This window comes from Bombina bombina, chromosome 2 (assembly GCF_027579735.1).
Source record: "Bombina bombina isolate aBomBom1 chromosome 2, aBomBom1.pri, whole genome shotgun sequence".
NCBI classification, from domain to species: Eukaryota; Metazoa; Chordata; class Amphibia; order Anura; family Bombinatoridae; genus Bombina; species Bombina bombina.
The window spans coordinates 910,429,511-910,444,936 of NC_069500.1; the positions used below are offsets into that span (position 1 = coordinate 910,429,511).

The window sequence follows — 15,426 nt, forward strand, 5'->3', positions numbered from 1 at the left end:
TCATAGTGAACATTTACCCATCTTTGAAATTTTTAAAATATGCAATTCAAGTTGAAACCTTGTGCATATACTGGACAAGTTTGCTGTAGAACTGTATTTAAGAACATCGTTCCAGACATTTTCATCAAGCAAAAATGGTCAGAAACGTAACAAAAAAGGCCTTACCTTGCAATACAGAACAGGTTTATATTTGCATTGTAAACTGAAAAATCAATGAAAACAGCTCTGGTGCCCCTGTCCAGCCACAGATTATTCTTGAGAGTGAGTATTAGAGCTGCTGCCTCTTCTCTGTTCCTTGATAAGTCCAAATAATACCCTGCTCCGCTATATGTAGATATGAGGCCCCAATGACTGCTGCTGTTAAGGTCTTTCTCCTTTGTGTACATCCACCTTGTAAACCAAAATATAGCATCGTTATAATCTGTTACTGAACATATAAAAGGAGCTACTTTAAAATCAACTCAAACATTTAATATATTATTTAAACCCTCACACACCATATTTTCCAAACTTATAAATTAGATGTATGACTGATATGCTGATCTGAACTTTAATTACTATTATTTTTTAATGTGTTAACAGAAGTCTAAACATGGCTTTTGGTGGCAGATATATTTTTTAATAAAACATAACTAAAGGCAAAGCAAAACTGGAACCTCCCATCATGCAGCACAGGACACTTTTGGATATTACATTGATTGCATAAAGTAAGTGCTGATCTAGTTTGTTCTTTAACAGGTTTTACTTAAACAGTCAGAAAACTACCGTAAATAAATACTAAAAAGCACACTCTCCTTTATATATTTTTTTTAGTATGCATATATAGATTTTGAACAGCAGCACCTTTTTGGAGATATATTATGATTACATTGCAGTAGATTTATGGTTTTAGTTTAAAGGGACATTTAGTCACAAATCAGCAAGCGTTACTCAGGGGCTGAACCAAAAATGGGCCGGTTCCTAAGCTTATATTCCTGCTTGCTTTTTCAAATAAAGATACCAATGGAAAGAAGAAAAATTGATAATAGGAGTAAATGAGAAAGTTGCTTAAAATAGCATGCTCTATCTGAACCATGAAAGAAAAGAAAAAATGGGTTTCATATTCCTTTAACCCTTTGAGTGCTAATGACGGCTCTGAGCCGTCACAGAGTTTCTCACTCTGGTGCTAATGACGGCTCAGAGCCGTCACTAGCACTCTCCCACCTTGAGGGAGATCTGGGGGCTCCTTGCTGCTCCTACCCCAGCGATCGTGCCTGTAAAGTGACAGACATCACCAGGGCTTCACGTGATGCACGGTGACGTCACGCGCAATTACATGATGACGTCACCGCGCAACTTTATTTATACTTAATGTTGTTAAGTATAGGAGGAGGGGGCATGCTGCTTAGAAGCCTGTATCTCAGGCATCTAAGCAGCTACAGACCCCCAAGACCCATTGTTGGAATCGCCTACCCTTTCCAACAGTGTAAGTCTTGGGGGTCTGTAAAAAAAAAAAAAAAAAGTAAAAAAAAAAAAAAAGTAAAAAAAAATTTCAATAATAATAATAATAATAATAAAAAAAATAATATTAGCACCCAGCTGGGAAATGGCTTAGCAGCCAAAGGGTTAAAGTTTCAATATTCATACATGCAGTTTTAAAGAACTTTCCTATTTACTTCTATTATGTAATTTGGTTCTCTCTTTTGATATTCTTATATATGCCAGAGAGCAGCAATGCACTAATGAAAGCTAGCTGCTGATTGGTGGCTGCACATATAGCCCTTGTGTCTCTGGCTCACCTGAAGTAATCAACTAGCTCACAGTAGTGCACTGCTGCTCATTCAACATTCAACATAGGATCTAAAGAGAATGAAGCACATTTGACAATAGAAGTACACTAAATCTGCCTACAATTGTATGATCTATCTAAATCATGAAAATATTTTGGGTTCCAGGTTTCTTTAAAATGATGGAATAATGCAAAAATACACCCCTCCCCCAAGGTACGCACGCTGTTCCATTGCGCAATCCAAAAGGAGAAGTATCTTCGTTCCTAACCGAATAGACATCATAACACTCTTTAATTTCATCTCGTAAATCCTCTGGAACAGAACAGGATCCATTCTTTACTTTTAGTTGCCGAAGTCGTGGCACCCCCAGCAATAAATTCTCATAGTAGATAAAGCTTTGATTTTCTGCCTTGCTCCTGTTATTGTACCACATCTCCCAGTACAAGCCGTCAATCAGAGGGCCCTCAGCAAACTATATATGAGAACAAAAAAAATGTGCCGTGATTTCAACAAATACTAAAAAATAGACAAGATGTTGCTGATTTTAATTGGAACATATATAATTACCCTTACTCCTAAATGCAGCATGTAACGAGAAAAAGTACAGCAAGAATGATGTGAACAATAAAGGTACATAAAATAAAATACAATTAGTGCATAAGAATGTGTCTTCTACATATGGAAATGATGACATCACACACAGTTATTAAAGTGAAAAACTTATATTGTAATGTTTGAGGATGTCTGGTAAATAGAATCTTTGCAATGGATTTTCAACATTTATTTTGCCAGATTTTCCTGTAATTTAAAGGAACAGTATACTATGATTTTTTTTTCCTTAATGTGTTTCCAATTACTTTTTTTTAAAAGCTGCAGATTATAAATCTATGAGATTTGCTTTTTTAAGGCTTATTTGTGTATATGAATTAGGTGAGTTTGTGTTTTGAAGCCACAACCTAATAAAATGGGTTGAGCTTGTAGGTATAATCAGATCTCATTACTTTATCACATTGTGTACATATAACTGCTTCTTTATCTTATATCTGTCCATATACTTGGAGAGAACAATGGAAAATAAAAATTTTATTACTGTATCTCTTCTATAACCCACTAGGAGTGTAATTTCTTCTACTGGCTGTGTTAGCACATTTTGGCCTTAAGGCCAAAAACTTTCAGGATGGGTGGGGATACCACAGGCTAAATAAACTATTTCAAATGCCAATAAAAGGGTAATGGAAATACCTGTGAACAATTTAACACACTCCAGCACGTAAAGTGGATCATTGGGAAGAAATTAAAGGGGAGAACATTTTTGAGCAAACTGTCCCTTTAACTTTTATTGTCTGGAACGGAAATTGTATCTTATTAGATAGAGAACGGAGCTAAATACCTGCAGTACATTCAAGGGATAGTAAAGTCAAAATTAAACCTTCATGATTCAGATAGAGAATGTAATTTTAAACAACTTTCCATTTTACTGCTATAATCTAATTAGCTTTGTTCTCTTGGTATCCTTTGTTGAATAGCATACCTAGGCAGGTTCAGGAGCTGCAATGCCTTACTGGGAGCTAGCAGCTGATTGGTGGCTGCACATATATACCCCTTATCATTTGCTCGTCCGATGTATTTAGCTAGCTCCCAGTAGTGCATTGCTGCTCTTTCAACAAAGGATACCTACAAAATTAAGCAAATTTAATAATAAAAGCAAATTGGAAAGTTGTTTAAAATTGTATTCTCTATCTGAAACATGAAATAAACAATTGTGGTTATCATGTACCTTTAACAAAGAAGTGGAGTGTAAAGCATTAATACTTTTTGCTGCAATTATTTTTCAATAGCCAAATTTTACCATCACTTGTATTATTTGGAGGAGCTAGTCAAGGCTTTTTATTGCAGTAGACACAGTTGGCCACTGACATTTTTTTAGCAAACGTATAATTGTTTTGCAGTTTGTTATTTGTTAATCTCTACTAAAGCAAATGAGGGACAGGTAAGTGGCTGGGTTAGGTTTCTGAAGTCTGCTCTTCCAGTTCTCAGAGTTGGAAAACTCTTAATTTTTACAGTTTAATTACAGAAAAGGGAGCAAAATAAATAAAGGCATAATGAAACATTCTATATTACAACTCTAAAGTGTTTAATATACCTTTAATTGTGGATATTTACTGAACATATATAAAATCACTATTCCTTACTACTAATTTGTATATATTCTACATTTTAGATGCAGGATAATCCTATATACAAAATGGCAAAGATTAATAAATAAAAAAATTAAAAAAAAACATAATAGAATACACCAAATATGGGAAAGGAAAAAACCAAATAAAATTGGAACATTTAAAGTGGAATCAACTAGATAGGCCACCTTGTGGAAACCAGTACAGAGGGTAAAAACAAAAAGAAAACATTAAACTTTAAAAGAGATAGGAAAGTAAAAATGAAAACTTGCATTATTCAGAGCATGTCATCTTAAGTCACTTGTTCTCTTGGTATTGGTTGGAAAAGCATACATACATATCTAGCTATCTGGTTCCTTTTATCATTGGCTCACAAGATGTGTTCAGGTAGTTAGTGCATTGCTGTTTTGGGGGTGACTAACTATCGGCTAGATTTGGAGTTTTGTCGGTAACGACCCGAAAAACTAACGCCGGCTTTTTTCTGGCCGCACCATAAAAATAACTCTGGTATTGAGAGTCCACATAAAGGCTGCGTTAGGCTCCAAAAAAGGAGTGTAGAGCATTTTTAACGCAGCTTCAACTCTCAATACCAGAGTTGCTTACGGACGCGGCCAGCCTCAAAAACGTGCTCGTGCACGATTCCCCCATAGGAAACAATGGGGCTGTTTGAGCTGAAAAAAAACCAAACACCTGCAAAAAAGCCGCGTTCAGCTCCTAACGCAGCCCCATTGTTTGCTATGCGGTAACCCTTCCTACGTCTGCACCTAACACTCTAACATGTACCCCGAGTCTAAACACCCCTAACCTTACACTTATTAACCCCTAATCTGCCGCCCCCGCTATCGCTGACCCCTGCATATTAGTATTAACCCCTAATCTGCCACTCCGTAAACCGCCGCTACTTACATTATCCCTATGTACCCCTAATCTGCTGCCCTAACATCGCCGACCCCTATATTATATTTATTAACCCCTAATCTGCCCCCCACAACGTCGCCTCCACCTGCCTACACTTATTAACCCCTAATCTGCCGACCGGACCTGAGCGCTACTATAATAAAGTTATTAACCCCTAATCCGCCTCACTAACCCTATAATAAATAGCATTAACCCCTAATCTGCCCTCCCTAACATCGCCGACACCTAACTTCAAACATTAACCCCTAATCTGCCGACCGGAGCTCACCGCTATTCTAATAAATGTATTAACCCCTAAAGCTAAATCTAACCCTAACACCCCCCTAAATTAAATATAATTTAAATCTAACAAAATTAATTAACTCTTATTAAATAAATTATTCCTATTTAAAGCTAAATACTTACCTGTAAAATAAATCCTAATATAGCTACAATATAAATTATAATTATATTATAGCTATTTTAGGATTTATATTTATTTTACAGGTAACTTTGTATTTATTTTAACCAGGTACAATAGCTATTAAATAGTTAAGAACTATTTAATAGCTAAAATAGTTAAAATAATTACAAATTTACCTGTAAAAGAAATCCTAACCTAAGTTACAAATAAACCTAACACTAGACTATCAATAAATTAATTAAATAAACTACCTACAATTACCCTAACACTACACTATCAATAAATTAATTAAATACAATTGCTACAAATAAATACAATTAAATAAACTAGCTAAAGTACAAAAAATAAAAAAGAACTAAGTTACAAAAAATAAAAAAATATTTACAAACATAAGAAAAATATTACAACAATTTTAAACTAATTACACCTACTCCCCTAATAAAATAACAAAGCCCCCCAAAATAAAAAAATGCCCTACCCTATTCTAAATTACTAAAGTTCAAAGCTCTTTTACCTTACCAGCCCTGAACAGGGCCCTTTGCGGGGCATGCCCCAAGAAATACAGCTCTTTTGCCTGTAAAAAAAAACATACAATACCCAAGCCCCCCAACATTACAACCCACCACCCACATACCCCTAATCTAACCCAAACCCCCCTTAAATAAACCTAACACTAAGCCCCTGAAGATCATCCTACCTTGTCTTCACCTCACCGGGTATCACACCGATCCGTCCAGAAGAGCTCCTCTTCTGGATGTTCCGCGGTGGAGGTCTTCAGGATGCTGCCGCTTCGCTCCGGATGGATGCCGCTTGGATGAAGACTTCAATCGGATGGAAGACCTCTTCTGCCCCGCTTGGATGAAGACTTCAGCCGGATCATGGACCTCTTCAGCCCCCCGCTTGGGCTTGGATCAGGACATCGGAGGAGCTCTTCTGGACGGATCGGTGTGATACCCGGTGAGGTGAAGACAAGGTAGGATGATCTTCAGGGGCTTAGTGTTAGGTTTATTTAAGGGGGGTTTGGGTTAGATTAGGGGTATGTGGGTGGTGGGTTGTAATGTTGGGGGGCTTGGGTATTGTATGTTTTTTTTTACAGGCAAAAGAGCTGTATTTCTTGGGGCATGCCCCGCAAAGGGCCCTGTTCAGGGCTGGTAAGGTAAAAGAGCTTTGAACTTTAGTAATTTAGAATAGGGTAGGGCATTTTTTTTATTTTGGGGGGCTTTGTTATTTTATTAGGGGGCTTAGAGTAGGTGTAATTAGTTTAAAATTGTAATATTTTTCTTATGTTTGTAAATATTTTTTTATTTTTGTAACTTAGTTCTTTTTTATTTTTTGTACTTTAGCTAGTTTATTTAATTGTATTTATTTGTAGCAATTGTATTTAATTAATGTATTGATAGTGTAGTGTTAGGTTAATTGTAGATAATTGTAGGTAGTTTAATTAATTTATTGATAGTCTAGTGTTAGGTTTAATTGTAACTTAGGTTAGGATTTCTTTTACAGGTAAATTTGTAATTATTTTAACTATTTTAGCTATTAAATAGTTCTTAACTATTTAATAGCTATTGTACATGGTTAAAATAAATACAAAGTTACCTGTAAAATAAATATTAATCCTAAAATAGCTATAATATAATTATAATTTATATTGTAGCTATATTAGGATTTATTTTACAGGTAAGTATTTAGCTTTAAATAGGAATAATTTATTTAATAAGAGTTAATTAATTTCGTTAGATTTAAATTATATTTAATTTAGGGGGGTGTTAGTATTAGGGTTAGACTTAGCTTTAGGGGTTAATACATTTATTAGAATAGCGGCGAGATTCGGTCGGCAGATTAGGGGTTAATAATTGAAGTTAGGTGTCGGCGATGTTAGAGAGGGCAGATTAGGGGTTAATACTATTTATTATAGGGTTAGTGAGGCGGATTAGGGGTTAATAACTTTATTATAGTAGCGCTCAGGTCCGGTCGGCAGATTAGGGGTTAATAAGTGTAGGCAGGTGGAGGCGACGTTGTGGGGGGCAGATTAGGGGTTAATAAATATAATATAGGGGTCGGCGGTGTTAGGGGCAGCAGATTAGGGGTACATAAGGATAACGTAGGTGGCGGCGCTTTGCGGTCGGCAGATTAGGGGTTAATAAGTGTAGGCAGGTGGAGGCGACGTTGTGGGGGGCAGGTTAGGGGTTAATAAATATAATACAGGGGTCGGCGGTGTTAGGGGCAGCAGATTAGGGGTACATAAGTATAACGTAGGTGGCGGTCGGCAGATTAGGGGTTAAAAAATTTTTTCCGAGTGTCGGCGATGTGGGGGGACCTCGGTTTAGGGGTACATAGGTAGTTTATGGGTGTTAGTGTACTTTAGAGCACAGTAGTTAAGAGCTTTATAAACCGGCGTTAGCCCAGAAAGCTCTTAAAGGGACACTGAACCCAAATTTTTTCTTTTGTGATTCAGATAGAGTATGAATTTTTAATCAACTTTCTAATTTCCTCCTATTATCAAATTTTCTTTATTCTCTTTGTATCTTTATTTGAAATGCAAGAATCTAAGTTTAGATGCCGGCCCATTTTGGTGAACAACCTGGGTTGTCCTTGCTGATTGGTGGAAAAAAACCATCCACCAATCAAAAAGTGTTGTCCAGAGTTCTTAACCCAAAAAAGCTTAGATGGCTTTTATTTCAAATAAAGATAGCAAGAGAACGAAGAAAAATTGATAATAGGAGTACATTAGAAAGTTACTTAAAATTGCATGCTCTATCTGAATCACAAAAGAAAAACATTGGGTTCAGTGTCCCTTTAACTACTGACTTTTTTCCTGCGGCTGGAGTTTTGTCGTTAGATGTCTAACGCTCACTTCAGAAACGACTCTAAATACCGGAGTTATAAAAATCCCATTGAAAAGATAGGATACGCAATTTACGTAAGGGGATCTGCGGTATGGAAAAGTCGCGGCTGGAAAGTGAGCGTTAGACCCTATGTTGAGTGACTCCAAATACAGGCGGTAGCCTAAAACCAGCGTTAGGAGCCTCTAACGCTGGTTTTCACGGCTACCGCCAAACTCCAAATCTAGGCCTAAGGGTTTAATCCATTTTACAGAGGTTAAACACATAGCTATATGGAAGCAATAGTGCAATAATAAAATGCTTTTTGCTCTTTTATGTCCCCTAAATTCATCAGTTACAGTCCCCATTAGTATGGTACAAAATAAGCCATTAAAAATATGTACAACCCTATTTTTTGGAACAAGCAAATGGGAGTGCAGTCTAATGACTCAGGTGGCACTGCCACTAATAGGATTTTTTATTGCAAAGAGACTAAGGGGACTTGAAGTAATGTGCAATATTAAATGTATCACTTCATTTCCCTTTATTGAATCAGTGAGATAAAATGTTGATGATCTGATGTTATGTGGCACTGCTGGTGTTTAACAAGGAGTTCAGAATTGGTGGAACCGGTGCTCTCTGGGTGATTCAATATGACTAAGTAATGGGACACATGTTTCAGATAGAGCAGGCAATTTTAAGAGACTTTTTAATGCATTTCTTTTAGCAAATTTACTTTACTATCTTGGTATACTTTGTTGAAATCATACCTAGGAATGCAGCAATGCACTACTGGGAGCTAGCTGGTGATTGGCACATATCTTGTCATTGGTTCCCCAGATGTGTTCAGCTAGCTCACAGTAACCCATTGCTGCTCTGGAGTGGACTTTAACTATGCGTTTAAAAAGACATTGTTATATGCAAACCATAAGGCAATAATTAAAATGATGTTACACAGATTATTGTTGCCACTTATGTCGCTTTAAGGGGAATATTGCATGGGATGTAGCGTGCCACTTAGTGTACCCAAATATTTAAGGAGAGGTGAGAACGTTAAAGGGACACTGAACCCAAATTTTTTCTTTCATTATTCAGATAGAGCATGCAATTTTAAGCAACTTTCTAATTTACTCCTATTATCAATTTTTCTTTGTTCTCTTGCTTTCTTTATTTGAAAAAGAAGGCATCTAAGCTATTTTTTTGGTTCAGAACCATGGAAAGCACTTGTTTATTGGTAGGTGAATTTACCCACCAATCAGCAAGAACAACACAGTGTGTTCACCAAAAATGGGCCGGCAGCTAAACTTACATTCTTGCATTTCAAATAAAGATACAAAGAGAATGAAAAGAATTTGATAATAGGAGTAAATTAGAAAGTTGCTTAAAACTGCATGCTCCATCTGAATCACGATAGAAAAAATTTGGGTTCAGTGTCCCTTTAATTGTTTCTAAAAAAAAAAAACATAACTATTGTGTCTATACACCCAGTAAGCAAGCATACAAGTGATCTGCAGTAACGGGGCCACTATCGGCAAACTCCACAGGGCTTAGAGTACAGATTCAGTAAAATAATTCACCTTCCAAAAATCATCCATTGTTGTCAACGTTTTGAAATTGGTCCCTTCAGTCTTTGAGACAGGAGTGTCAAGGAACAGCTGAGACATGACTTTAGTGTAGTAAAACATACTAGAAGTCACCATTCCATAGGTTACTGCAGTAACAGAAAACACAAGGATGAAACGTTATTGAAATAAAATAAAAAATACATTTCCATTCCTGCACTGAAGTATAGAGCACAGTGTCATTGTCACTGATAAAGATTAATCCTAATACGTGTAAGGTTTGTTGTCAAACAAATCTCTGAAGTGTACAAAGTAAATGAGGATAAATATGTTCATCCTCTAGGTTATAAAAGTGCTTGCAAAATAGTGCCCAAGACAACTAGCTCATATTTATTTATTCCTGCAGTACTCTTAAAGCCGTATTGTATTGTAGTATTTGGGTACAACCATGCTGTTAGTGTTAGCGTCACTTTGTAGGGCAGATGGTACAGCATCAAATTGGCAATTGCCCCCCATAAAATGGCAAAAATGTGTTCAGACAAGCTGCTGAAAGGGTGTTTTTCTGTCAATTGGAACAGCCGTGTCCAACTGTCCTCATGTAAGTTATAGGAGCTGTGTTTGTGGCACAAATGCATTTGAAAGTTGGCTATTTAGAGTTTTATTGAATGAGCGGGAATGGGTTTGAAAGCCTCATTAAAAAAAAAAAAAAAGGTACCTGATGCACTCTGCATATGAATTCTGATTGACAAGAATGGGATCCCTAGCTGCTTGTGGACAAACAAATCAGAGGATTTCATATTCACAAAACTGCAGAAAATGTATCTTAAATCTTACACTATTTTTGTGGGACCATGATAGGTTGTCATTAACCTATTTAATAAATGACTGTACAGTTGTATGTTTCTGTAAATCAATCACGGAAAGCTTCCAGCTGAGGAATTCACATAAAGTGACTCAGATGAATGAACAGTTAATATCGGTACACTTTAAACACACTAACCAGCTCGGTAGGAGAGCAGGGCACAGACCAACAGAGAGGGAGCGGTGCCTGGCTTGTCCTGCATTATTTGCACAGGTGAATGGACTTTTAGAAAAAAAATCTCTGAATTCCAAAAAAATGGTTATGGTATAAATAGGACTTACACTGTAAAGTGAATATAACATACGGCAAGGGGCAAACATAACGCTAAAAAGTGACCAGCTATACTAACCTAATTGTTAATTAACGTTGATAATAATTTTATTAGTAAAAATAAGTATTAATACTTATTAGTAATTAATTCTAAAAAAGAACAAACATTAGCTTAGACCTATAAAGTAGTGAAAAAAATTATCACTATAGTTTACTAGTCAGGGGTTAAAAGCTACTCGCCCAGAGACAAAAATTTACTAGTCCACTCAATGTGAAAGATAGGAAAAAGTCAAATTTCCAAGTCATCCAGGACTAGTGGACATTTCAAGCCCTGCACCCTGTTGATCATCCACACCATATCAGCCCCTCTGTCTGCCATATACTCACACAATGCTTCAGATCAGACCCCCTAAGCTTTCAGCCTCTCTGTTAGCAAGGTTACCAAATCATTGTTCTCCAGAGAACATTTTGCCTCCAGGTGGAATTTTGAAGTAGCCAGGTGGGGGCAGTGGAATACTTTACAATATTATAAAATGTTCTGTTATTTTTAAAATGTTACGTACATTACCCAAAGCTAAAATTAATTGCATAATTTACATAACATTGATTTAATGATACTTTTTTCAATAACTATTGAAATAAATGGAATATCTCATTTTATTTAATATTGGTTTAAATTTTAGCTGGGTGATCAGTAAAATCAGCCATGTAATGTGCCCATTAACTAGATCCTGCAGAGAGCTCAGCCAAATCGTACCTCAGATCCCACAGCTCTACAGCCCCCTCACCAACCTCCTTTACCAACACCAGACCTCAGATGTTAAAGGGACATTTGACTGTAAAAATGAAATCCTCTGTTTTATTATAGTATTTATTTTTAAATAAATTCCCTTCTAAATAAATTACTGTGGGGAGGGGTCTGCAGAGTATACTCCTAACATATGCAAAACTCCTGTTACCTATATAATATACAATGCCTTGCAAAAGTATTCACCCCCCTTGGCATTTTTCGTGTTTTGTTGGCTCACAACCTAGAATTAACATGGATTGTTTGAGGATTTGCATCATTTAATTTACAGAACATGCCCACAACTTTGAAGATGTTTTTTTTTTTTTTATTATTGTGAAGCAAACAACAAATAGGACAAAATAACAGAACAGGTCAATGTGCATAACTATTCACCCCCTAAAGTCAATACTTTGTAGAGCCACCTTTTTGCGGCAATCACACCTCCAAGTCGCTTTGGATAAGTCTCTATGAGTTTGCCACATCTTACCACTGGGATTTTTGCCCATTCCTCCTTGTAAAACTGCTCCAGCTCCTTCAAGTTGGATGGTTTGCTCTTGTGAACAGCAATCTTTAAGTCTGACCACAGATTTTCTATTTGATTGAGGTCTGGGCTTTGACTAGGCCATTCCAACACATTTACATGTTTCCCCTTAAACCACTCAAGTGTTGCTTTAGCAGTGTGTTTGGGGTCATTGTCCTGCTGGAAGGTGAACCTCCGTCCTAGCCTCAAATCCCGCACAGAGTGGTACAGGTTTTGCTCAAGAATATCCCTGTATTTAGCACCATCCATCTTTCCCTCAACTCCGACCAGTTTCCCAGTCCCGGCTGCTGAAAAACATCCCCACAGCATGATGCTGCCACCACCATGTTTCACTTTGGGGATGGTGTTCTTTGGGTGATTTGATGTGTTGGGTTTGCGCCAGACATAGCGTTTTCTTTGATGGCCGAAAAGTTCAATTTTAGTCTCATCAGACAAGAGCACCTTCCTCCATACATTTTGGGGGTCTCCCACATGCCTTTTCGCAAACTCAAAACGTGCCATTTTGTTTTTTTCTGAAAGTAATGGCTTTCTTCTGGCCACTCTGCCATAAAGCCCAACTCTATGGAGCATACGGCTTATTGTCGTCCTATGTACAGATACTCCAGTCTCTGCTGTGGAACTCTGCAGCTCCTCCAGGGTTACCCTAGGTCTCTGTGCTGCCTCTCTGATTAATGCCCTCCTTGCCCGGTCCATGAGTTTTGGTGGGTGGCCGTCTCTTGGCAGGTTTGCTGTTGTGCCATGTTCTTTCCATTTGGTTATGATAGATTTGATGGTGCTCCTGGGGATCATCAAAGATTTGGATATTTTTTTATAACCTAACCCTGACTTGTACTTCTCAACAACATTGTCCCTTACTTGTTTGGAGAGTTCCTTGGTCTTCATGGCAGTGTTTGGTTAGTGGTGCCTCTTGTTTAGGTGTTGCAGCCTCTGGGGCCTTTCAAAAAAGGTGTGTATATGTAATGACAGATCATGTGACACTTAGATTGCACACAGGTGGACATCATTTCACTAATTATGTGACTTCTGAAGGTAATTGGTTGCACCAGAGCTTTTTATGGGCTTGATAACAAAGGGGGTGAATACATACGCACATGCAAATTTTCGGTTTTCTATTTCTAAAAAATAGTTTGATGTATATATTTTTCTCATTTCACTTCACCAACTTAGACTATTGTGTTCTGATCCATCACATAAAATTCAGATTAATAAAACATTCAACTTAAGGCTGTAATGTAACAAAATAGGTTAAAAAGTCAAGGGGGGTGAATACTTTTGCAAGGCATTGTAGGTGCCAGTTATTTACATTTCTTAGAAATATGCAAAGAAAAAGGTGACTGAGGATAAAAATAAGGAGTAAGAAATCAAGGTAAGATTGAATACTGAAGTGTTATTTTCAAAGTAATTGGAAACTCAGTTTTGTTCTTGTGGAAGTTTTGCATCATGGTATTAATAAAAAAATAAATTTAAAAAAAAATTCTTCTGACAATAATAGACAAAAGGATAATTTATACTTACAAATACATAAAATGACAAGGAAAGCAATATAGGTGACTAATTCTCGCAATACACTTTTCAAATATTTTTCTCTTGTAGTTATTCTGTCTTCTGTATATCTCGTACCCCAAAGTCCTGCAAAAAGACCAAAGCAAGAAAACGGACAATCAGGGAATAAACATATAGTTAAAGTTACAGACCCATAAACTCCTGATTTGGATACATTTGGTGACTGGAGCATACGCATGTACAGTGTTCATGACTGGCTGAAGATACACTCAGTGATTGGAGCATACGCATGTACAGTGTTCATGACTGGCTGAAGATACACTAAGTGACTGGAGCATACGCATGTACAGTGTTCATGACTGGCTGAGGATACACTCAGTGACTGGAGCATACGCATGTACAGTGTTCATGACTGGCTGAGGATACACTCAGTGACTGGAGCATACGCATGTACAGTGTTCATGACTGGCTGAGGATACACTCAGTGACTGGAGCATACGCATGTATAGTGTTCATGACTGGCTGAGAATACACTCAGTGACTGGAGCATACGCATGTACAGTGTTCATGACTGGCTGAGGATACACTCAGTGACTGGAGCATACGCATGTACAGTGTTCATGACTGGCTGAAGATACACTCAGTGATTGGAGCATACTCATGTACAGTGTTCATGACTGGCTGAGGATACACTCAGTGACTGGAGCATACGCATGTAAAGTGTTCATGACTGGCTGAGGATACACTCAGTGACTGGAGCATACGCATGTACAGTGTTCATGACTGGTTGAGGATACACTCAGTGACTGGAGCATACGCATGTACAGTGTTCATGACTGGCTGACTATACACTCAGTGACTGGAGTGTACCCATGTACAGTGTTCATGACTGGCTAAGGATACAATCGGTGACTGGAGCATACACATGTACAGCGTTCATGACTGGCTGAAGATACACTCAGTGACTGGAGCATACGCATGTACAGTGTTCATGACTGGCTGAGGATACACTCAGTGACTGGAGCATGTACAGTGTTCATGACTGGCTGAGATACACTCAGTGACTGGAGCATACTCATGTACAGTGTTCATGACTGGCTGAGGATACACCCGGTGACTGGCGCATACTCATGTACAGTGTTCATGACTGGCTGAAGATACACTCAGTGACTGGAGCATACGCATGTACAGTGTTCATGACTGGCTGAGGATACACTCAGTGACTGGAGCATACGCATGTACAGTGTTCATGACTGGCTGAGGATACACTCAGTGACTGGAGCATACGCATGTACAGTGTTCATGACTGGCTGAGGATACACTCAGTGACTGGAGCATGTACAGTGTTCATGACTGGCTGAGATACACTCAGTGACTGGAGCATACTCATGTACAGTGTTCATGACTGGCTGAGGATACACCCGGTGACTGGCGCATACTCATGTACAGTGTTCATGACTGGCTGAAGATACACTCAGTGACTGGAGCATACTCATGTACAGTGTTCATGACTGGCTGAGGATACACTCAGTGACTGGAGCATACGCATGTACAGTGTTCATGACTGGCTGAGGATACACTCAGTGACTGGAGCATACGCATGTACAGTGTTCATGACTGGCTGAGGATACACTCAGTAACTGGAGCATACGCATGTACAGTGTTCATGACTGGCTGAGGATACACTCAGTGACTGGAGCATACGCATGTACAGTGTTCATGACTGGCTAAGGATACACTCGGTGACTGGAGCATACACATGTACAGCGTTCATGACTAGCTGAGGGTACACTCAGTGACTGGAGCATA

At 38.0% G+C, this 15,426-nt stretch overlaps 1 protein-coding gene across 2 annotated transcripts in view; it reads right to left on the reverse strand.

Annotated features, from left to right (window-relative positions):
- Positions 1-15,426, reverse strand: part of PKD2 (polycystin 2, transient receptor potential cation channel) — a 152,183-nt gene that overhangs the window by 102,266 nt on the left and 34,491 nt on the right. For both annotated transcript variants that reach the window (XM_053703304.1, XM_053703303.1), the window contains exons 2-5: positions 13,630-13,743; positions 9,667-9,800; positions 1,991-2,241; positions 166-390 (exon numbers count right to left, since the gene is read on the reverse strand). In XM_053703304.1, the coding sequence (XP_053559279.1) occupies positions 166-390; positions 1,991-2,241; positions 9,667-9,800; positions 13,630-13,743 (724 nt within the window). The remainder of the gene's footprint in view (positions 1-165; positions 391-1,990; positions 2,242-9,666; positions 9,801-13,629; positions 13,744-15,426) is intronic.